At 45.4% G+C, this 22,074-nt stretch overlaps 1 protein-coding gene across 1 annotated transcript; it reads right to left on the bottom strand.

The window, feature by feature from the left end:
* Window positions 1–1,592: 1,592 nt before the first annotated feature.
* Window positions 1,593–11,574, bottom strand: BCAS4 (breast carcinoma amplified sequence 4). Its single transcript, XM_075572601.1, has 4 exons — window positions 10,046–11,574; window positions 8,192–8,263; window positions 2,593–2,694; window positions 1,593–1,817 (listed from the first exon to the last, which is right to left on the bottom strand). Exons 1-4 carry the CDS (start codon window positions 11,564–11,566, stop codon window positions 1,593–1,595), a joined length of 1,920 nt encoding a protein of 639 aa, XP_075428716.1. The 5' UTR covers window positions 11,567–11,574.
* Window positions 11,575–22,074: the final 10,500 nt, after the last annotated feature.

The following is a 22,074-nucleotide window of genomic DNA, read 5'->3' as shown; positions in this document are numbered from 1 at the left end:
ATGAATCCACCAAACGAAGAAAGCAGAAAATATACCGAGGAGAGAAGTCTCGACCGCAGAAGAACACATCCTCCAAAGAAACCTTGATGTGATAGAACTTACACAAGGCCGTGTAAGTTATTTAATCTTTTTTTTTTTCTCCACCTACATACACACATCAATGTATGTATGCCCCCTGCAGATGGAGTCTGCTCCACAGACTGTCACCTCAGTACAGGTGTTACTCACTACATCGATCACCAGCCTAATAAGACATATTATTAACAGCCCGTTTCCTATAACTGTGCTCCCCCATCTTTTCTTCTATTCTATACCCAGCACAGAAAGCCCTGCTCATACACCCCTTATAGTATGTGCCAGACACCCAGCACAGAAAGCCCTGCTCATACACCCCTTATACTATGTGCCAGACACCCAGCACAGAAAGCCCTGCTCATACATCCCTTATACTATGTGTCAGGCACCCAACACAGAAAGCCCTGCTCATACACCCCTTATAGTATGTGCCAGACACCCAGCACAGAAAGCCCTGCTCATACACCCCTTATAGTATGTGCCAGACACCCAGCACAGAAAGCCCTGCTCATACACCCCTTCTAGTATGTGCCAGACACCCAGCACAGAAAGCCCTGCTCATACATCCCTTATACTATGTGCCAGACACCCAGCACAGAAAGCCCTGCTCATACACCCCTTATAGTATGTGCCAGACACCCAGCACAGAAAGCCCTGCTCATACACCCCTTATAGTATGTGCCAGACACCCAGCACAGAAAGCCCTGCTCATACACCCCTTATAGTATGTGCCAGACACCCAGCACAGAAAGCCCTGCTCATACACCCCTTATAGTATTACTATGTGACAGGTACTCTCTGTGAACCTTTTTGCTGTTTAATTGCCAATAAATGTATAGTTTGCTGATGCAGACGATTCCCGATCTGTTTCACCGACGTAGGCAGCTGCACCGCCTTCTTCTCTCCATGTACTCTCTGTATTGAGCGGCTGAATACTTGAGAAGATTATGCATGGCTGGAATTGCAATTGCAATTGCAATCAATATTGCTAAGTGGGTGTGCGCTATAACACAAGAATAACACCCCCTGAACCTGTGCTGTAGTTGCAAAGTCAACTGAAAACTCCCTGCATCTAATGGCTGCAGTTTGATGTGCTTTAGAGGAGCCAATGGGATGAAGCTGTGCGTTACATGTTACATGTGCGTTACATGTTACATGTGCGTTACATGTTACATGTGCGTTACATGTTACATGTGCGTTACATGTAGGGGCTTTGTGCCTTTACTTCGCGCGGCGTAGAGGGTTCTTCTCATCCTCGTGTTTTTTAGCACAACGAGTAACCAAGTTCAAGCTGATGTGCCCAACCAGGAAAACGAAGCTGTGCATGAGAGGGGTTTGCTGGCTCTATACTTCCTTTGGGTGCCTGTACAACGTGTGCTTTGCAGCAGACTGCAGCTTGAATAAAACTCCTGGGGAGATGGAATTTGGAAGCTAAAAAGGGGGATACTCGTGCTCATTAGCCCGCTCTGGACTACAATCTGTAGTATGAAAACATGTATGGTGATCCAGAGATTGGATCAGGGGTAAGAACCGGTGTGTGTGGTGTGTGGTGTGTGGTGTGTGTGTGTAGCTGGGCGGGAGTGTGCTCTGTGCTTACAAATACTTACTCGTAGGAACGAAGGCATGTGAGCCCCTTGCATAATTCTGTGAACTGCTTGAGGAAAGTGTAGGTTGTCGCCCTCTGCTTGTGTCACCTCTTTCTCCAGAAAAGTCACATGGTGCCCCACCATCTTCACAAATCCCTGAGGACAAAACAAGGGGGACCATAAATAGCCAATCTGTGCGGGGATTTGTCACATTCTCCATTTGGAGTTTAATAATAATCAAATTGTCAGTCAACAAAATATCCCCAAAAACTAATTTCCACCTAATTATATTAATATTACGCTGGGTTTGCAACATGCACCATCACCTCGGTCGGATTTACAGACGGTTATCTGCGAAACCTTCTTCCGCCCCCTCTCCCTGGTGAAAATGAGGAGCACATGGAAGCATGAGGCAGGGATGGCAGGTACCAACATGGCCACCCCTTTTATTCATTTATTGGGATTTGCCAGTACGAGTTGAGGGTGGGAGACGGGCCAGTCCCTAAAACTACTGGAAGGAAAAGCAACGGTTTTGGGGTCTGTGTTCTCTACATAAAACACTGGGAAGTGGATGGCCCACCAGTCGGGACCCGGTGAAGGTGTATGGTGGAGCCGAAACATTGATGTGACAAATTCAAGTTATTCTTTTTCCATAGACCCGTGGGCCGTCCACTTTCAAGCGGAGGGACAGATGTCTGCAAAGACAGAGTACTCAGCCAATATATGCCATCTCAGGGCCATTTCCTTCCCTCCGGAAGAGAAGCATTAGGGATTCTCATGGCTTTGCACAATGTTCTTCTTCGTGATCGGCAGCTGAAACGTTGATTTGGATACTTATGGACGAAGGCAGCCTTCTTGTTAACATGTTTTTATTATTAAACCCTTTTCTGGCTTATAAATAAAGATGAATACTTGTCGTATTGTAACAAACCTCTAATTTGTCAATTTTGGAGTATATTCTGTTCATTTCCTCCACTCTGAATTTCATTGCAGGGATTTTTTCCTCCAGGATTTCAGAGGTTTCCTTTCTTATCTATAGGAAAAAATGGAACACAAAATAGCTATTTAACAATAAATGAACATTAAAGAGGCAATCCAAGCTGCCCTTTAATATATATATATATATATATATATATATATATATATATATATATATTTGTTTTTAATATATGCAGGCTTTGATTACCTTTTTTTAAAACTAATGACCTAAGTTGCTGATCAATTAGTTCTCTTGTGATCGATCAGCAAAGATCCTGCTTCACAGGGTTCACTAAATGGCCGCCTTTCAGTTTCCATCAATCCTTCAGTCGGTGTAACTCAGCAGCTACAATGTATCCGTATATTACTAGGGTAACATTATGTACTGTTAACCTGCTGGTAATATTGGCAACAACTGATCACAAACAGGAAAGTGTTACAAAGATCTTGCACTGCTGGGGAGGTGTGTTAAAACCTGCTATAGAAATCAAAAGATGCTCAGTATATTAAAACTCATTCAAAATGGCATTAAGAGATGAATTAAAAAAATGTTTAAGTATTATCTAATACTACAGAACTGATTTATATTAAAAAAAAACACACATGTAGGATGTTGCATGGATTGCTCCTTCAATACAGCTCCATTTAAGCAAACTTTACAGATACCCTTCAGATGTTTATAAGTGGGCAGGGGATTCTGTAAACACTTTCCCCCCCTCTGGGCCCATTGGCTGTCTCCAAAGGTGTGAAGGTACTTATTACCATTCTACAATGACAGATATATGAGCCAGAAATATATGCAATGAATGGAACATGCCAATGGCAGGAGTTGGACACTCAATATTGTGCTTCATAAAACACTCTAAATCAGTGCGATAACCCTGTTAAAAGTACTCTATCACTGTGATGCAACATGGATGTTTAATATAATACAACCATACTATGTTGCAATAAAACCAAACACAGGACTTCAAATAAGTATTGCATGTATTCTCCCTCCATCCAGGCTACTACTAGACAGCGTGTGAACTTATACAGACAACATTTAGACGACCATTTTCCCCGAGACTGATAAAGTGCTTGGTCCCAGTGGATTGTGTGTCTGAGTCTCCAGAGGTATTTCCAGCATTTCGGAAAATGCTGCGTATATTTTCCATGGTAGGAAATAAATGGAGTTCTTGGTAATTGCGCCTGTAATTACGGGGAAAGTGTTGTTCATTGGTAACACGGTAAAGAATTTGTAGCCTGAAGTGTGTGCTAAGAGGTATTTGTACCTTTGTGTAAAGCACGGAGGAATGGGATTGCATGCAGTAGTAAATGGTATCGTGACCCAAAACAGAAGCCGCCATCTGAATGCACCATGTTCCTATGATGGGTAATGTTCTCTGCATTTTGTATTATTGGGTTATTACCAGATTCCATGTGGCGGTAACAATAAATAAACACTTGTTACATAGTTTCCTGCTTTTTACTAAACAGATGTCTATTTAGGATTTATTTATGTAAAACAATTGTGTTACTGTTTTTGTCCCATAATATTGGGATCTGCAGGCGACGCTAGAACTGGTTTCAGAATTTGCCAGGCTGAATTTCTCAGACTGTTGACATGATCAAATCATGTGATTGAGGAGTCAGAGGCTGCCCCAAATATTTGGGAGGGGAGGGGACAGTGTGTGCCATTTTACCAGTTAAAACCAAAATCAGTTCAGCAACAACCTATCCCTGATAGCATAACGGTCACTACTACAATACTGAGTGTATGAACAGCTCCACCTCTGGCCACTAAGAAAATGACACACTAGTGTGGAGAGTGTCCTCCATTTTCTGAGTAAAGGAGAAGGAGAGGAAGTACTTCCAAAATGGCAGCCACTTTAAAATGCTGTCATTCCCTGATGTTCTGTAGCCTTTCATCCTTCGTTCGCGATATCATAGGAGAAAGGAGTGCGTTTCCAACAACATCCCATGAAATAAACGTACCAGTGAAGGAATGTCCTGGTGTAATCATGCGCTTTTCTTCACATATAAAGATTAAGGTCATTTGAAACATAATGCACAAATCTAAAACACATTTAAAAAAAAAGCCAACTGGAGCAGCCTGGGAGTAGGCCACTCCTGGGGCTGTTACTGACGCAGAGTACATTTCTAATGCTATTTTACTGTAGTAATGTTCTCATTTTGAATCATCACCATTGATAACATCATTCTCAGATACCAGTGTAATGTTATCTGTTGATTTAACACTTAGTATTCCTAAAGGTAGACAAACGAAAGCACATATAAGTAATACACCTGCATACAGTGCCGGACTTACGCATACGCTAACGAAGCTCAGTTTAGGGCCTCAAAAATAGGGGGGGAAATGAATGCATTTCGAGTTTAAAAATCGGATGATAAATAAAGAAAATATGGGGAAAAGAAGATTCTCTATAAATATGGCCATTTACGTTCAAAAATGACCCCAAGCATCCTGTGCATCGAACGTGACAAACTTCATAGCTTATTATTTCAAGACATTATCAGTGACTTTGATCTCCAAAAATACAGAAAGCAAATGTTTTAATATTAAAATGGATGTGATGTGCAAACACTGCTCATTTTAGCTTTACACCGCCATCTTTGCATATAACAATGCTAGTATAATGCTTTCATCCCCTTTCAGTTTCATCTTTGTATTTGGAATGGTTCCTTCAATCAGAATAATACATCTGTTTGTCATTTTGGGGGCCTTTTAAACTTGACCTAGCTTAGGGCCTCAGAAGGTCAATGTCTGACCCTGCCTCCATAGGAGTGGTAGTAGAGAAAGACATGGAATGCATTGGCATATCTGTTCCATTTGGGTGAGCTAATGGTACCGCCCTAATTATACACCGGGTGGGAAATGTCATTTCTTGCTTCTGTGCTGACAGAGTAGGAAATAGGACTGGGAGACTTTATAGTCTAAGGCTAACAAAGCATGCCAAGTGGAATGTATACGTTGGCGCACTATATCATTGGTGAGGAGCGGAGAACCAAAGTCATTGCAAACTAGGTATGTGCCCTGGAAGCAGATGCAGAGTTCAGTTATAGAAACAAGGTTAAGAAACAAAGGATAAGAAACAACATGTGGTCATTCAGATGTAGCGATCTTATATTTCTCCGGTGGTTAACAAATCAGTGCATTGGCTCAAGATAGCCAAGTGGGTATCATACCACTAAAGTGGGACCCTGTTCTTTGATAAATCTCGTCAACTTTGCCCCTATGAGAATGTAATACATAACCCCAAAAATGGTAAGAATCTTATTTTTGTAGCTTCGTGTATACAGCAGCTTATCAGGTTTAGGGGGGAGGACATTTTACCCTCAGTAAATAAAGCCAATTACATTATTTAAAAAGGCACGCATTTTTATCAGCATTCTACTGTGATACAACATGGAGACCAACTCCCCAAAGCCTTATTGCTTTGGGAAAACAGGGGTTACAGTAGACCAATTCACAGCTTCATATGCAAACACTTTAATAGTGCAATGCACAGATTGATGACTGACGTTGCACGAATAAGACTATCGTGATTCAAGGAGAACCAACAAAATCAGGTGGAACATTCCACTCGGTTTTTAAGGGCTTTCTTTTTTTATGACATGAAATTATGTCATAGTGTGACATCACATCCCATGTAACTATACATGTGTACAAAGTGATTTTATTTCATTCATGGTCACAGGTAAACATGTGTAAATGTGTTATGTCCCTTGTGAAAGGAAGTGCTCTCCGATCGATGAAAGTTTCTTTGTGGATTCATCTCCATTTTCCAAACTTGACAACTTTCTATGACATGAAAATTGACTAAAATGTTCCCAAACTCTGGAATCAAATGCGGCCATTGAAAAAGACATTTACACTTGGCTGTGTGGGGTGAAACTTCTCACCCTAAGCACCTTTTCGCCCAACTGTGAATGTCCCATTTTCGTAGCGCATGAAAATACGAATGCGAATATTTCACACGTCTCCGGCCTCAATCGTTTTCTATTATGGAAAACATCAGTGTTAATTTACTGAAACCCTGAGAGCTGCCACTTTGCACATTTTTGCTGCATCTTTTAATCAGTTAGGTATTATTTTCTAACGGAGGCTTAGCAAAATCTACACACGCTCCCTACTGCCTGATATTTCTCACGGACCTCTTCATTGGCTATCAGGCCTGGCTTCACCAGCATGCTAAGATTTATTTTCCCTTTCATTTGCATAAAAGTTACGGTGTGCTAAAGTTTAGCAACCCTTAGTGAATCTGGGCCTTCTTTCCCACATTTGAATACATTACCGCTACATCATGAACTAAAGTGGAGCTGCCCTGAGAGAGTCTGCGGGATAACGTCACCCGACACACAGGTTAAATAGGATATATCACCCAAGCAATGCTATGTGTTAACCTGTTGATGCACATTACTGCCACCTAGTGGCTCGCATCACTACTTGTGCAATAACATGAACATCTCAGGAGGGCGATGATTTAAGATGGCTGCCCTCGTAGCAGGCGTGCTAGGCACCGAGATCATGCTATAGAGCAGGAGTGCTCAGCTCGTCCTCAAGACCCCACAACAGGTCAGGTGTTCAAGATATCCCTGCTTCAGCACAGGGGATGCAGTCTTCGACTAAGCCACTAATTGAGCCACCTGTGCTGAAGCAGGGATGTCCTGAAAACATGACCTGTTGTAGGGCCTTGAGCACCCCTGCTAAAGAGCATCGTGTTATACACAGGGGGGGGGGGGGGGGCATAAAACCTGAGATCCAGTTTCACCCGTCCCAAAAACATTACTCGCCGGCATTAGCAAACCGCGGGAATTTTACATAATGATCCTCCAAATGTAATATACACAATAAAGGAAATGATGATGATCACCCAACACCTGGAGTTCTATAGGGACCAATGCAATATTTTGCTGTCCCCCAAGTGACCTTCTCCCACCTTCTCCCACCTTTCCCTGCACGGAAATCCCTTCTCTTTTTTCCCTGACTTGGCGATGTTGACCTGACAGAGAGATCTTCCTGTCACAGCCGCGATTTTTAAAGTAGCGCCAAAATTGCTGTGTATAACGGGACCGCGTCGATGAGCGACCCCACTGCTGCTGTCCCAAGTCCCAAACCGCCTCCCGGAACAACTCGATTCCCCCAATCTTGTATTCCTCCTACAGATGTGCAGACTGGTCTCGTTACAGCGCGCTCATTTTTAACACCACATTTTGTATTTTGCTCAAATTTGGTCCAAAATTGCAGCATTTCACCACTTCCACCAATTTGTTTTGAACGTGTGCCAAAAATAGCTATTTTGTCTTTTATCGTGTTGAGAAAAAAAGAAAGGTTAAATAACTAATGTGACTTTGCAGTTTGTTTGATTTTTTTTAACCTCAGTCCATGAAAGAAATGGCCATTTCGAGGTGTTACTGAACTTTTTCTGAAAGTGTCGTTCATCTCTCGTTCCCTCACCATCGATACGTTTCCTGGTCCTCAGTGGTGGGGAACTGGCGCCCACAGAAAGATTCCTGCCCCTGATTATTGTCCGAAATCAATAACTTACCATGTCAATCATGCCACAGAACTCATCCAACCTGACCATCATTTCTTCTATCGAGTTCTCCAAATCCTCCACCTGCAAAGGGTTAGGGTTAGGGTTGTTTAAAGGACAATCGTTCGGAGGACGCGAGTGATCCAAGGAAATGTATCTGATGAATCCAGTGTTTCCCAACTCCAGTCCTCAGGGAACCCCAACAGGTCAGGTCTTAAGGATATCCCTGCTCCAGCACAGCTGGGTCAATCAGCCATTTTGACTGAGCCACCTGTGCTGGAGCAGGGATATCCTTATGACCTGACCTGTTGGGGTTCCCTGAGGACTGGAGTTGGGAAACACTGGATTAACCCCTAAAGATCGGATCGGTATAAATATTTATTTTAAACATTGGACATTTCTATGGTAAAGAACCGTTGGGAGGTTTTTCTATTGTCTTGCTAAGACGAGACTGTTTGCCAATCCGCATACCTGGAGGTATGACAAAGAGTAACTGATTCCCTGGGACCACTGAGTCCCACGGAGCTGAAACATGCTATTGTTTGCGATATGGTTCCAGAGATGCCAGCGTTCCCTTCCCCTTTCGGGAATTCAGAATGGCAGCCAAAACTCGCCAGGTCCCACAGGCCAATAGGAAGCCGCAACATCATCGGGGGGGGGGGGGGAGGGGGAGGGAGGGGTTAGGGGGAGGGAGGGGGGAGGGGAGGTTGTGGCATTCTATTGGACAACAGTTTAAATGTCCATGGGGAAACACTGGTAATTAAACCGTATCTCGGGAACTAAAAAAAGCGCCGTTCGGTTTGTGTTTGCGCGTCAGGGCTCCAAGACTGGAACAAAGTAAAAAATATACAGTGATTTTTAGTGGGATTGCTACTTTAACCTTTACAGTGCCAGGCAGGGGGTTCCCCCGGCACCTCCTCGTCCTGTGATAGCTCCGGTTGCCCGGATGTCGGACACAAACATGGGGAAGTTAGCCTGGTCTTAACCCAGAAAAACGGGGCCCATCATGTACCAGGTACGGCATGAAAGCACGCTAATGCTGGGGTGCGCAACTCCAGTCCTAAAGACCTAACAAAAAAAGCCAGGTTTTAAGGATATCCCTGCTTCAGCACAGGTGGCTTAATCCGTCCCTGTGTCAGCACAGGTGGCTTAAACAGTGGCTCAGTCAACAACTGAGCCCCCTGTGCTGAAGCAGGGATAGCTGACCTGTTGTTGGCCCTTGAGGACTGGCGTTGGCCATTCCTGGTCTAGACTGTCGGCTCTTTTGAGCAAGGCCCTTATCACCTATTATAATACCTAACTGCTGACGTACTATTCCTGCATATGAACTGAACAATGACAAGCAAACACCAACATCCTGCTTATAAACAGCAGCTAGCGCTGTGCGAGAAGGTAGGACGCGCGTTATTATCTGTGACATGTCCGTGTATTTAATCTTCTGCTACATTTGTGTTGGCAAAAACTCTATTTACCAATGATTCTGATTTATATTGAAACAAATCTCCAGCCGTTTACACACAGAGAAAATTTGAGGTTCGCCCTCATTGGTTCAAACTGCTCACGTGACACGGATTTGTCTCCTCAAAATCCAGCCACGCCATCGCGTTTCTGCGTGCGTAGCATTGCGCGCAGTATGGCCGGACTAGTTATAAATAATTCATTTGTTTGTGCCGCTTGCGGCATCGCGTGCAATATGGCCACAGCCTGATAGGGAACAAGATATTTATATACTGTATGTCACATTTAAAACGTTGCACCTGGAGTGAAACTGTCTGCTTCTTATCTGTGTGTTTGCTAGATATTTATCACCATTAACCTCTCCAATGGCAGACGTGAGATATGATGGATGTGATGTCACTATGTTACCTCTGGCCTGGTGTTGGCAGTGAAGAGCTGGGCATATTGCTGGGGGTCAGTCAGAGCACAGGGTTCCTGCAGGCGGGGGTCTCTCTGTTGCTCCTGCACCCCAATATCTCCCTGCTTCTCCTGCACCCCAATATCTCCCTGCTTCTCCTGCACCCCAATATCTCCCTGCTGCTCTTGCACCCAAATATGTTCCTGCTGCTCCAGCATCCCATTATCTTCCTCCTGCTCCAGCACCCCAATATCTCCCTGCAGCTCCGGCACCTCAATATCTGCCTGCTGCTCCTGCACCCCAATATCTTTCTGCAGCTTCAACACTGCACACTCTCCCTCTTGCTTCTGTACCCCAATATCCCCCTGCAGCTCCTGCACCCCAATATCTACCCGCAGCTTCAGCACTGCACACTCTCCCTGCACCCTAACCTCCCCCGGCAGATCCTGCACCCCAATATCTCCTTTGTGCACCAGCACTGAAAATTCTCCCTGCAGCTCCCGCACCCCAATATCTCCCTGCTGTTCCTGCATCCCAATATCTCCCTGCAGTTCACGCACCCCAATATCTCCCTGCAGTTCACGCACCCCAATATCTCCCTGCTGCTCCCGCACCCCAATATCTCCCTGCTGCTCCCACACCCCAATATCTCCCTGCTGCTCCCGCACCCCAATATCTCCCTGCTGCTCCAGCACCCCAATATCTCCCTGCACCCTAACCTCCCCCGGCAGATCCTGCACCCCAATATCTCCTTTGTGCACTAGCACTGAAAATTCTCCCTGCAGCTCCCGCACCCCAATATCTCCCTGCTGCTCCTGCATCCCAATATCTCCCTGCAGTTCACGCACGCCAATATCTCCCTGCTGCTCCTGCACCCCAATATCTCCCTGCTGCTCCTGCACCCCAATATCTCCCTGCTGCTCCTGCACCCCAATATCTCCCTGCTGCTCCCGCACCCCAATATCTCCCTGCTGCTTCTGCATCCCAATATCTCCCTGCTGCTCCCGCACCCCAATATCTCCCTGCTGCTCCTGCACCCCAATATCTCCCTGCTGCTCCCGCACCCCAATATCTCGCTGCTGCTCCTGCATCCCAATATCTCCCTGCTGCTCCCGCACCCCAATATCTCCCTGCTGCTCCTGCACCCAAATATCTCCCTGCTGCTCCCGCACCCCAATATCTCCCTGCTGCTTCTGCATCCCAATATCTCCCTGCTGCTCCCGCACCCCAATATCTCCCTGCTGCTCCTGCATCCCAATATCTCCCTGCTGCTCCTGCACCCCAATATCTCCCTGCTGCTCCTGCACCCCAATATCTCCCTGCACCCTAACCTCTCCCTGCAGCTCCTGCATCATGCACTCTTCCTGCATCTCATGCCGCCTCCCCCTCAGCTCTCTCTCGTCGCCTGGATTCCCGCTCCCAGCCTCGCTTCTCTCCCTCTGCTCGCTGTACGGTCCCCGGTTCCGCCCGGTTCCGCCCGGTGCTGGGGGGGAGAAGCCTCTGTCCGGGTCCCGGAGCTCGTCACTCGGCATCCTGCTGTACTCTGCCGCCGCCGCGTGGCCAGACCGTGGAACAGCAGGTGTAAGTGCTTATTACACACCATGCAACAATGGTGTTAAACATAGAACATAGAATTACTGCAATTAGTGTTAAATAAAATGCATGGCAATAACTATTCATTATAATGTGACTAACTTAAACATTCTTATAGTCAGATGTATACTTAGGGTTAGGTGTATATATAGAAACATTAACACATTGGCCTCTGTAGATTGTCCGTTTTCCTATCTGCTGCAAAACCTCAGATCATACATCAAGGGTGGTCCTCAAGGGCCACCAACAGGTCAGGTTTTCGGGATATCCCTGCTTCAGCACAGGTGGCTCAATTAGTGGCTCAGATTGAGCCACCTGTGCTGAAGCAGGAATAGCCCAGTGGCGGATTTACAAAACTGCAGCCCTTAGGCACTTAGCTGGTGCCATGTTCCTCCTTCAGCATCGTCCTGCGACGTCCCATGGGAGGGGGAGAGGAGGGGGAGGGATGAGGTTGGTTTCTAGTAACATAAATTATATATATCTCCTTTTGTGTGTATATCGTTCACACCAATGAAATCTCCGGCCTACGTTGACCCATTGGCAGCGTTTGAGGCCACATACCGCCGGCAGTTGGACATCCCTGACTTGGACCTTATGGTTTACTATCGCCTGATGGGAGTGTAGGAAGTCCCTCTGGGATATAGTACCGCGTATTAGTGTCTTGTCCATAACAAGCACATATAAAGGAGTGGCACTTGGCATGCGTGATGGATTGGCATGAAAAGAGATTAAGTCATCACCTCGCATTATTTTGATGGTTTTGTGCTTGGTGATTCAGACTGGTTAGACAGGCTCATATCAGAGGTCAAAAAACAGACTGGAAAGTTTGTGCCAATATGTGCAGGCACCAGAAATCTGTCATCGGCCAACTCACCGTCTCGCTATGAAGGTAACCCCCTACCGAACCTTACCTCTTAGCCCAAAGGCCCCTAACCCATTAACCCTTTATGCCAATGCTAACCTTCACCCTAAAAACCTTAACCCCTTATCCTAAAACCCTGAGCCCCTTAAAACTTGTGCCCCCCGTGTCTCAGAGGTCACCCTGATGAAGGGGCTGTGATCTTACAAACTGACCGGTCTTCAATCGAGCTTTACAAACAAACAGACTTCCAAACAGTCTAAAACAATTAGATTTTTGGGGAATTTTAACAGTCGGTGGTCTCAGATATCAAGTATTATACAGAGACATTGGCACCTTCTGCTTGCTGAGGAGGGTTTGTGTCCAGTACTTAAACCTAGACTAACATTAGTAAGCAGGAGGGGAGGAATATAAGAGATTTACTCGCCCATAGGCATTACACAACACCTGTGTCTAAAACTTGGCGGACGAACATACCCAATGGATTTTATAAATGCGGGAAGTGTAGGGCTTGTGTAGTGTAGGGCTTGTGTAGTGTAGGGCTTGTGTAGTGTAGGGCTTGTGTAGTGTAGGGCTTGTGTAGTGTAGGGCTTGTGTAGTGTAGGGCTTGTGTAGTGTAGGGCTTGTGTAGGGCTTGTGTAGTGTAGGGCTTGTGTAGTGTAGGGCTTGTGAAGTGTAGGGCTTGTGTAGTGTAGGGCTTGTGTAGTGTAGGGCTTGTGTAGTGTAGGGCTTGTGTAGTGTAGGGCTTGTGTAGGGCTTGTGTAGTGTAGGGCTTGTGTAGTGTAGGGCTTGTGTAGTGTAGGGCTTGTGTAGTGTAGGGCTTGTGTAGTGTAGGGCTTGTGTAGTGTAGGGCTTGTGAAGTGTAGGGCTTGTGTAGTGTAGGGCTTGTGTAGTGTAGGGCTTGTGTAGTGTAGGGCTTGTGTAGTGTAGGGCTTGTGTAGTGTAGGGCTTGTGTAGGGCTTGTGTAGTGTAGGGCTTGTGTAGTGTAGGGCTTGTGTAGTGTAGGGCTTGTGTAGTGTAGGGCTTGTGTAGTGTAGGGCTTGTGTAGGGCTTGTGTAGTGTAGGACTTGTGTAGTGTAGGGCTTGTGTAGTGTACGGCTTGTGCCTTTATGTTGCCTACAAAAACATTCCACAATTGGAATGATTCCAAAGAATATACGATAAAGACCTTTTATTAATTGCACAAATACCAGGGTCATTTATATGGCCTCATGTGACTGCGGAAAAAGATATGTGGGCAACAGCTGCCTGGTCTTGGAACACGTGGGGTCTATTCGCAATTATCTGGAAATGCCGATAGTGAGGCACATAAATGATGCACACGAGGGCAACATGCAAGTCCTGAAATTCTTTGGCATAGACCAGCGGTGCGCAAACTGGGGGGGTGCAAGATTATTTAGGGGGGGGCGCAGGCTGCGTGCGGGGAAACCTGGGGGCGGGCAGAGCTGTGCACGGGCGGCCAGAAGCTCCGTGCTGCTGCTTCTCTGTGGCTTGTTGCGGGGGCAGGGCCTTCCCTGCACACAGACATCCCCTCCTCCTCCTCCTGTCTGTTACCCGCCCCAGTTTTCAGCAGCACATGTGGGGACCAAAGCAGGAGCATGCTTAGTACTTCCCCCTCCCCCCCCCCCCCCAGATGAAAGTGTGTTTTGTGTGTTGTGATATGAGTGTGTTGTCTGTGTGTGTTGTGACTGAGTATGTGTGGGGTGGGGGTGTTGTCTGTGTTGGTTGTGATTGAGTGTGTCTTGTCTGTGATTGTGTGTGTGTGTTGTGTTAGTTGTGATTGATTGAGTGTGTGTTGTGTGTGTTGTGATATGAGTGTGTGTTGTGTTGGTTGTGATTGAGTGTGTGTTGTGTCTGTGTTGGTTGTAATTGAGTGTGTCTTGTCTGTGATTGTGTGTGTGTGTTGTGTTGGTTGTGATTGATTGAGTGTGTGTTGTGTGTGTTGTGATATGAGTGTGTGGTTGTGATTGAATGTGTTTGTGTCTGTGTTGGTTGTGATTGAGTGTGTGTTGTGTGTGTGGGTGTTGTGATTGATTGAGTGTGTGTTGTGTCGGTTGTGATTGTGTGTGTGTGTGTGTTATGTCTGTGTTGGTTGTGATTGTGTGTCTGTTGTGTTGGTTGTGATTGAGTGTGTGTGTTGTGTTTGTTGTGATTATGTGTGTGTGTGTGTGTGTGCTGTGTGTGTGGGTGTTGTGATTGAGTGTGTGTGTGTGTGTGTGTGTGTGTGTGTGTTGTTTCTGTGTTGGTTGTGTGTGTGTTGTGTCTGTGTTGTGATTGAGTGTGTGTTGTGTGTGTGTTGTGATTGTGTGTGTTGTGCCTGTGTGTTGTGATTTTGTGTGTGTTGTGTCTGTGTGTGTGTTTGTTGGGTCGGTTGGTTGTGATGAGTGTGTTGACTGTGTGTGTTGTGATTGAATATGTGTGCTGTGTCTGTGTTGTGATTGTGTGGGTGTTGTGATTGAATCCAGAGGTGCACAAACTGGGGGGGGGGGGCGCAAGATTATTATGGGGGGCACATGCTGCAAAACCTGGGTGCGCGGGCCGGCAGACGCTGTGCACAGCCAGTGCGGCAGGACGGTGAGCCAGTGCGGCAGGACGGTGAGCCAGTGCGGCAGGACGGTGAGCCAGTGCGGCAGGACGGTGAGCCAGTGCGGCAGGACGGTGAGCCAGTGCGGCAGGACGGTGAGCCAGTGCGGCAGGACGGTGAGCCAGTGCGGCAGGACGGTGAGCCAGTGCGGCAGGACGGTGAGCCAGTGCGGCAGGACGGTGAGCCAGTGCGGCAGGACGGTGAGCCAGTGCGGCAGGACGGTGAGTCAGTGCGGCAGGACGGTGAGCCAGTGCGGCAGGACGGTGAGCCAGTGCGGCAGGACGGTGAGCCAGTGCGGCAGGACGGTGAGCCAGTGCGGCAGGACGGTGAGCCAGTGCGGCAGGACGGTGAGCCAGGGCGGCAGACGATTTCTCCCATACACTATATAAGTGTGAATAAAATAATTGCATTATTGTAAGTGCACACTTTATATTTTAAACATAAAGCCTTTTTGTACCAAACTGATCTGTGCTATGGAGGTTCTCTCTCTCTTTTTCATGGGGGTTTTATCCTGTTGAACACTGGGAACCCTGCTGAGTTCTACCACACCTGTCTTTGGAGTGATAGCCACTGACTACCTGCTACCTCATACCACACCTGTCGGGGAGAGATGTTAATCCCCCTGCACACTGCTTAATTATATCTTACGTTTTGTAAGTAGGCCTTCTAAGAGAGCCAAGATTTCATCATCACATTTACTGAATATAAGAACGTCTACACTTAAAGTATCTCTGTGTTTTTTGTTTCCCCTTTATCCTCCTCCTGGAATCTGAGAACCAATGTCTGCCATCACAGTCTCCATGGGTAATGAATTCCACATTTTATTTATTAATCTTAATTTTATCTACTGTAAAGAACCCTTTCCTTTATTAATGGTGAAATCTCCTTTCCTCTAACCTTAAGGGATGCCCCCAGAGTCCTTTGTACTGCCCTTGGGATGAATAGTTATTTTGAAAGCTCCCTGTACTGTCCCTGAATATATTTGTATATAGTTATCATATCCCATCTTAGACGCCTCTTTTCTAATGTAAATAAATCGAATTTAGCTAGCCTCTCCTCATAAATTAGATTATCCATACCCTTTATTAATTTGGTGGCTCTTCTCTGCACTCTCTCTAGTTCCATAATGTCTTTTCTAAGGAGTGATGCCCAAAATTGTATTCCATATTCAAGGTGTGGTCTTACTAATGCTTTATAAAGGGGAATAATTATGTTTACTTCCCTTCCATCCATTGCCTGTTTAATGCAAGATAGGATCTTGTTTGCTTTTGCAGCTACTGCATGACTTTGAGCACTATTGCTAAGCCTGCTGTCTACAAGCACTCCTAAATCCTTCTCCATCAAGGATTCCCCCAATATATCTCCATTTCATTTGTAAGTCGCCTTTTTATTCTTGATTCCCAAATGCAGAACCTTACATTTATCTGTATTAAACCTCATCTGCCATTTACCTGCCCACGTTTCCAGTCTCTCCAAGTCCTTCTGGAGAGAAATTACATCCTGCTCTGATTCTATTACCTTACACAATTTAGTATCATCAGCAAAGATGGAGACTTTGCTCTCGATCCCCACCTCAAGGTCATTAATAAACAAGTTAAAAAGCAGGGGTCCCAGTACCGATCCTTGAGGTACTCCACTCACGACTTTAGCCCAACCTGAAAAAGTTCCATTTATGACAACCCTCTGTTGTCTGTCCTTTAACCAGTTTTCAATCCAACTAAAAACAGAAAAATAGTAGCGCCAACCACAAACCTACGGTCCAAACACTGATGTAATAATCAGCAATGTCCACTGAGTCCTGCTGAGTCCACGGAGGTATTCCAACTCCTCCAAATTAGAGCTCAAATGAAACCGGGAAAGAGAAGATGAAGAAATAAAGTGGTGGAGGAAGCACACAGGAGCCCTTTCTGTTTGTAAATTGTGTGAGAAGCGAGGAAGAAGAGAACCGTGTGCATTACCCTGGTCTAAATTCCTACTTACCTTCTGAAAGAAACAAATAAGGTTATTTTGGTAAGATCTATCCTTCATAAATCCATGCTGACTATTACTAATGATTTTGTTTTCCATTAGGTATTCCTGAATATTATAATATTATCCCGTATTAAACCTTCAAGTAGTTTCCCCACTATTGAAGTCAGGCTTACAGGTCTTTAATTCCCCGGTTGTGATCTAGCTCCCTTTTGAAATATAGGCACCACATCTGCTTTACGCCAATCTTGTGGTACTGAGCCTGTGGAAATGGAGGCCTTGAATATTAAATGTAATGGTTTGGCTATTACTGAGCTTAACTCCTTGAGAACTCTTGGATGTATGCCATCGGGGCCAGGTGCCTTATTTACTTTAATTTGATCAAGCCGCCTATGAACTTCTTCCTCAGTTAACCAATTGTTCATTAATATGGAGGTTGTGGCTTCCTCCTGCGGCACTACTATTGAACTTGATTCTTGCCTGGTAAGTTATTAGTCTTGAGTGTAGTCTCTAATAACCACTAATTAAACAAACTTGATATAATATTTATATAAGGTGGGGGTTGCATTATTATATAGACGCAAAGTATTTGAATGTAGTACTAGAGTATACCATTTAAATCGGGTGGACAAGTCCAGTCCTCAATGGCCACCAACAGGCCAGCTTCTAAGGATATCACTGCTTCAGCACAGGCAGCTGTCAGTGGCTCAGTCATTGTGACTAACCCACTGATTGAGCCACCTGTGCTGAAGCAGGGATATCCCCAATACCTGGCCTGTTGTGGCCCTTGATGACAGGAGTTGGCCACCCCTGATTTAAACCTTCAGTAGAGGTGATGTTGTGGACCCAAAGCAGAAATGGTAAGGCTTACAATCTCATCCGCTGTGGGTGATGGAGAGAGGAGCAAAACCTTGTTTAGCCTTTAACATGTTACAGAGCTAGAGGGGTCTGCAGCAAGGTGGTTTTTATAAAGTATGGAAATATCAGTACATATGTACAGACCTGAATGAATTGAAACACTTTGCTTGGGTACAGAAGAGCACAGCAGGACAATGCATTGCTGGACCCTCAGAAATGAAAGAAATAGGGAGCATATTCCATTATTAAATGTGCAATTCCACGTAGTCGGATAGTTGAATTTTAGGGGGCTCTGAATGGGGAATAATAATAATCATAATAATCATAAATACTTATATATACACTATATGTCAGATTTGGGAAAGAAGGGTATCAGCCAGATGAGATTGCATTCAAAGCATAATATCTATCTTGATAGTAGTCCTGGACAGATACGGTAATGTTGGAATTATTTCATTTTGTTTATTGTAGGTAATTCCATTTTTCTTTTTGCCCTGCTGGGTTTGACCAATCATGACAAAAGGGGACCAATAAATCATACATCAAATGGCCACTAGATGGCACCAAAAGCAAGCTTAAGAGATCAGCTATTCCTTGGCCTGTTGGTATTGCCAGACACAGGCGGTGGGGAGGCCTGTGCAGTGCATGGGTTAAATATATACGCCCTTAGGTGAGAGCAGGAATTTCCCACATTCAGGCACTATGAACATTTTACAGAACTTGATCCTTGTTGGGCTTCAATTATTTTACAATCCAAATGCATTCTAAGCACCAGTCATGTGATTATTCTAATTTCAATTATTTCTGACCCAAAATAAGTTATGGCAAGTAAAAAAAAAAAGTGTCAAAAACCTCCACCGTACAGTGTACAGCAAATAAAAGTACCACGTGCACGTCTCAGACAGGGCTGCAACCCTGCCCTTCCCCATTATCTTCTAGCATACAATGTTTCCACTGCAGCCAGGGATTCTGGGTAATGACATGCAAATAAGTGCTCATAGTGCATCACTTTTTGCTTCTTGTCCATGTCCCCTTTAAGCATATGCATGCCGCATTACACAACGTTTTCTGCACAGCTTGGGTTCCGGAAGTGCAGAGCCAGTAAACCTACTCACAGACAGGTCTGACGAAATTCTATGCAGTTAAAAGTAGTTATAAAAATAGCAGTGACGGATATTCAGAACTGTTTTATGGCTTGATGAATCCTGTCTCCTCAGAATGTGCGCAAAATTAACCCGCGGAAGCATAAGACCATTATTTTACCAGTTTAACACTTTGCTAATGAAGAACTCTACAACGGTGGGTTGTACAATATTGTATTTCATAATCCAAGGATAAATCTGAGGTGGGGTCATTTCATTCAGCAGTGCTTTCTACTCTACACCCCTGAGGAAGCCGTAAGAGAGAAGGCAAAACGCGTAGGGTTTTTGACCCTCTGAGGATCCCATAGTAGGCAACGGAGTCCTATCCCCAGTGAGCCACCGGACTGCAGCGCGTGCAGATGCGGAAGTGCCGACGCCGATGCCAACAGCCACGAGGATCGGAGGATACAGGCTACAGGCGTAGAGCCTTACATCAAAGGAGAAGTCGTTTCGGGAACTTCGGGTGATCCAGAGTTGTGCGAGTGCCCTTACAGCACTCAATGCTTCAAAGGATTGGGAGAACGTGTGTATCCTTTCTCCATCACCTTTGTTTTTATGTCCATTAAAACTGTGTCACGCAATGTTCTCTCCATATATATATATATATATTTATAAGAGAGGTGGCGTCATGTCATTCTTCTACAGACATCTATGTGAGTGTTTCATTCCCTGACCACCTGTGCACTTTATTTTCTTTGTCATTTTTGCATTGTTGATTGCACTCTATTGCGCTTAATTTTTCACATGTTGGGATATACCTGATAGGTAGGAATGAAACCAGTTTAAAGCAAGTTTCCCTATTCCATAACACTGGAGTTTGTTTAGCAAGATAACATGATCAACAGTATCAAAAGCCTTTGCACAATCTATGAATAATGCACCAGTAAATTGTCCCATTCCACACTGGATCTCATTGCAAACGTGTAGCAGGGTAGTTAACGTGGAGTGTTTGGGGCGAAAGCCAGATTGGAATTGGCTCGGGAAATTTGTCTTGGTAATCGCTTAATTGGGAGTGGGCACATGTTCCATGACTTTGGATAGTATTGGGAGGAGAGATTGGCCTACAGGTTGAAACAGTGTTTTTGTCCCCACTTTTGAAGATTGGGACAACTCTGGCAGTTTTCCAGGTCTTAGGGATATGGCCTGCAGACAGGATAGAGTTGTTTAGGGAAGCAAGCGGTTTGGCAATGGCTGGGGCACCAAGTCTTAGGAACTTAGATTGCAGTAAGTCAGGTCCACATTAGCTGATAAATTTTAAATCTGAGGAACACGTGTAATCTCCTCGTCAGATACTGGGACAAATCGAAAACTGTGGGCAGTGTTGGGAGAGGGTGGGGCTATAGGGGTACTCCCAGAATGAGGTTCATGTATGTAGTTTGGTTGCGTTTCGCTAATAAGTTAGTAGCACACCCCACAGTATTCATTTGCAAGGGGAATAGGCAGCAATGTGCCCCAAGAAAGCATTTCCAGAAATGCCTCTGCCGCCATTTTTTTCAGCCCAGATCTAGGGCCACCAACAAAAAGGGGCGGGGAGAATTAGAGCCAGGACAAGTGTCCCCAGCCCAGTGGGAAGTCAGGCCCAACATCTGCATCCGGCTGCCGAGGCTCCGATTGGCGCCGGACCCCAGCTCTCCCACCGGTGTGTGCAAGAAGGTAACTCAAGTCCAGTTTCCGGTGAGAGGGCCCTGCAGCGGCTGGAGAGAGCCAGGTTACCTGACGGGGAGTCCTGGGGGAGAAAGCGAGTGCATGTGGGGGAGAGGGGGGAAGTGTGTAGCAGCATGGGGGGAGGAAGTGCATCATACGTGGGTGGAGAATGGTGTGGGGGGGAATGAGTGTGAGGAGGGGAGATTCATAGTAAAGATGGGATGCATGAGGAAAAGATAGGGGGATGTGGGGGTGTGAGGAATAGAGGGGACAAAAATACATGGGGGGTTGGCAGAAGAGGAGCATGGCAGTGTGAAATGGTGAGGCTTGCAAGGCTGCTGACACGGTGTGGTGGTTGGTAGGGGGGAATCCAGATAATAAAGATTTAGTCACTTTTCAGATATGCAAATTGCCCGTTGTAAGTTTGTTTCAGATCCAATGATCTGTTCCCCGAGTCTTTAAAGCTAAAGCATTAGAACCAGGGAGTCCTTTATAGCTGAATAGTGCCATTTTTAATTTAATTTTTTTAAGCTCTGGGGACCCTGTTTGCCAAGATACCTACCCGTGAAGCTAATTACTGGTTTTAAAGGGACTCTAATGAACGATAATGCTGCTGATGCTGCTCCCCATTAGCCTGCGATTTGGGTGCCATTTTGTTTCCCCTGGAGGGAGATGTAAACCCAATAACTTCACCGGTGAGTATCAACCAGGGGTTTCTCGGAAGCCTGGAAGAAAAAGTGTGGTTCAGCTCAGGAGACCTGCTTCCCCTCTTGTAAATAAAATAGGGGGTACAAAATAAGATGGGAGATTGCCACTAAGCGCTAAACAAAATGTACTACGCCAGAAATGGCCAACTCAAGTCCTCAAGGGCCATCGATAGGTCAGGTTAAGGATAGGTCAGTCACCGATTGAGCCACCTGTGCTGAAGCAGGGATACCCTTAAAACCTGATCACCTACTTTTACTGTGCAGGGTTCATTGCCAAATGTGCATATGTGGTTATAAGGGAGACCGAGACCATACTACAAGAAAATGAGCAGTGAAGTGGTTAACAATGCAAGTTAATCAACATGACAGAATAAAACGTGTTCAAAACAGGGCATGTGATGTATAACTGGTACATGCAAGGTCATTATTTCTCATACTTTGAATAAGCAGAGTGAGACATTGTATAAGGCGTCTGACTAGGGTAACAACAAAAACATGTTTACATTTTAAAATACTGATGATGTACAGTGTTTTATATCAAAACCGTATGATGAATAGCCTAGCCTGCAATCAGCAAATAAATGTGATTATTGCGGTGTCATACAGCATTACCCATAATGCAGCATCAGCCCAAAGGAATTTCAGTCAACTCATTGCAATTGCATTAATAGCTGGTGTTCGGGTT

The sequence above is a fragment of the Ascaphus truei genome, chromosome 15, assembly GCF_040206685.1.
Source record: "Ascaphus truei isolate aAscTru1 chromosome 15, aAscTru1.hap1, whole genome shotgun sequence".
NCBI classification, from domain to species: Eukaryota; Metazoa; Chordata; class Amphibia; order Anura; family Ascaphidae; genus Ascaphus; species Ascaphus truei.
Note: the sequence above shows the minus strand (reverse complement) of the source record. Positions and strands in the feature narration are given on the sequence as shown.

Bases quoted from the DNA above. Each gene is read 5' to 3' on its own strand.
- BCAS4 (XM_075572601.1), bottom strand. From the start codon at position 11,566: ATGCCGAGTGACGAGCTCCGGGACCCGGACAGAGGCTTCTCCCCCCCA. The intron at 8,264-10,045 runs GTAACATAGTGA...AACCCTTTGCAG, and splicing joins CTGCCAACACCAGGCCAGAG to GTGGAGGATTTGGAGAACTC. The intron at 2,695-8,191 runs GTAAGTTATTGA...TTTTTCCTATAG, and splicing joins TCTGTGGCATGATTGACATG to ATAAGAAAGGAAACCTCTGA.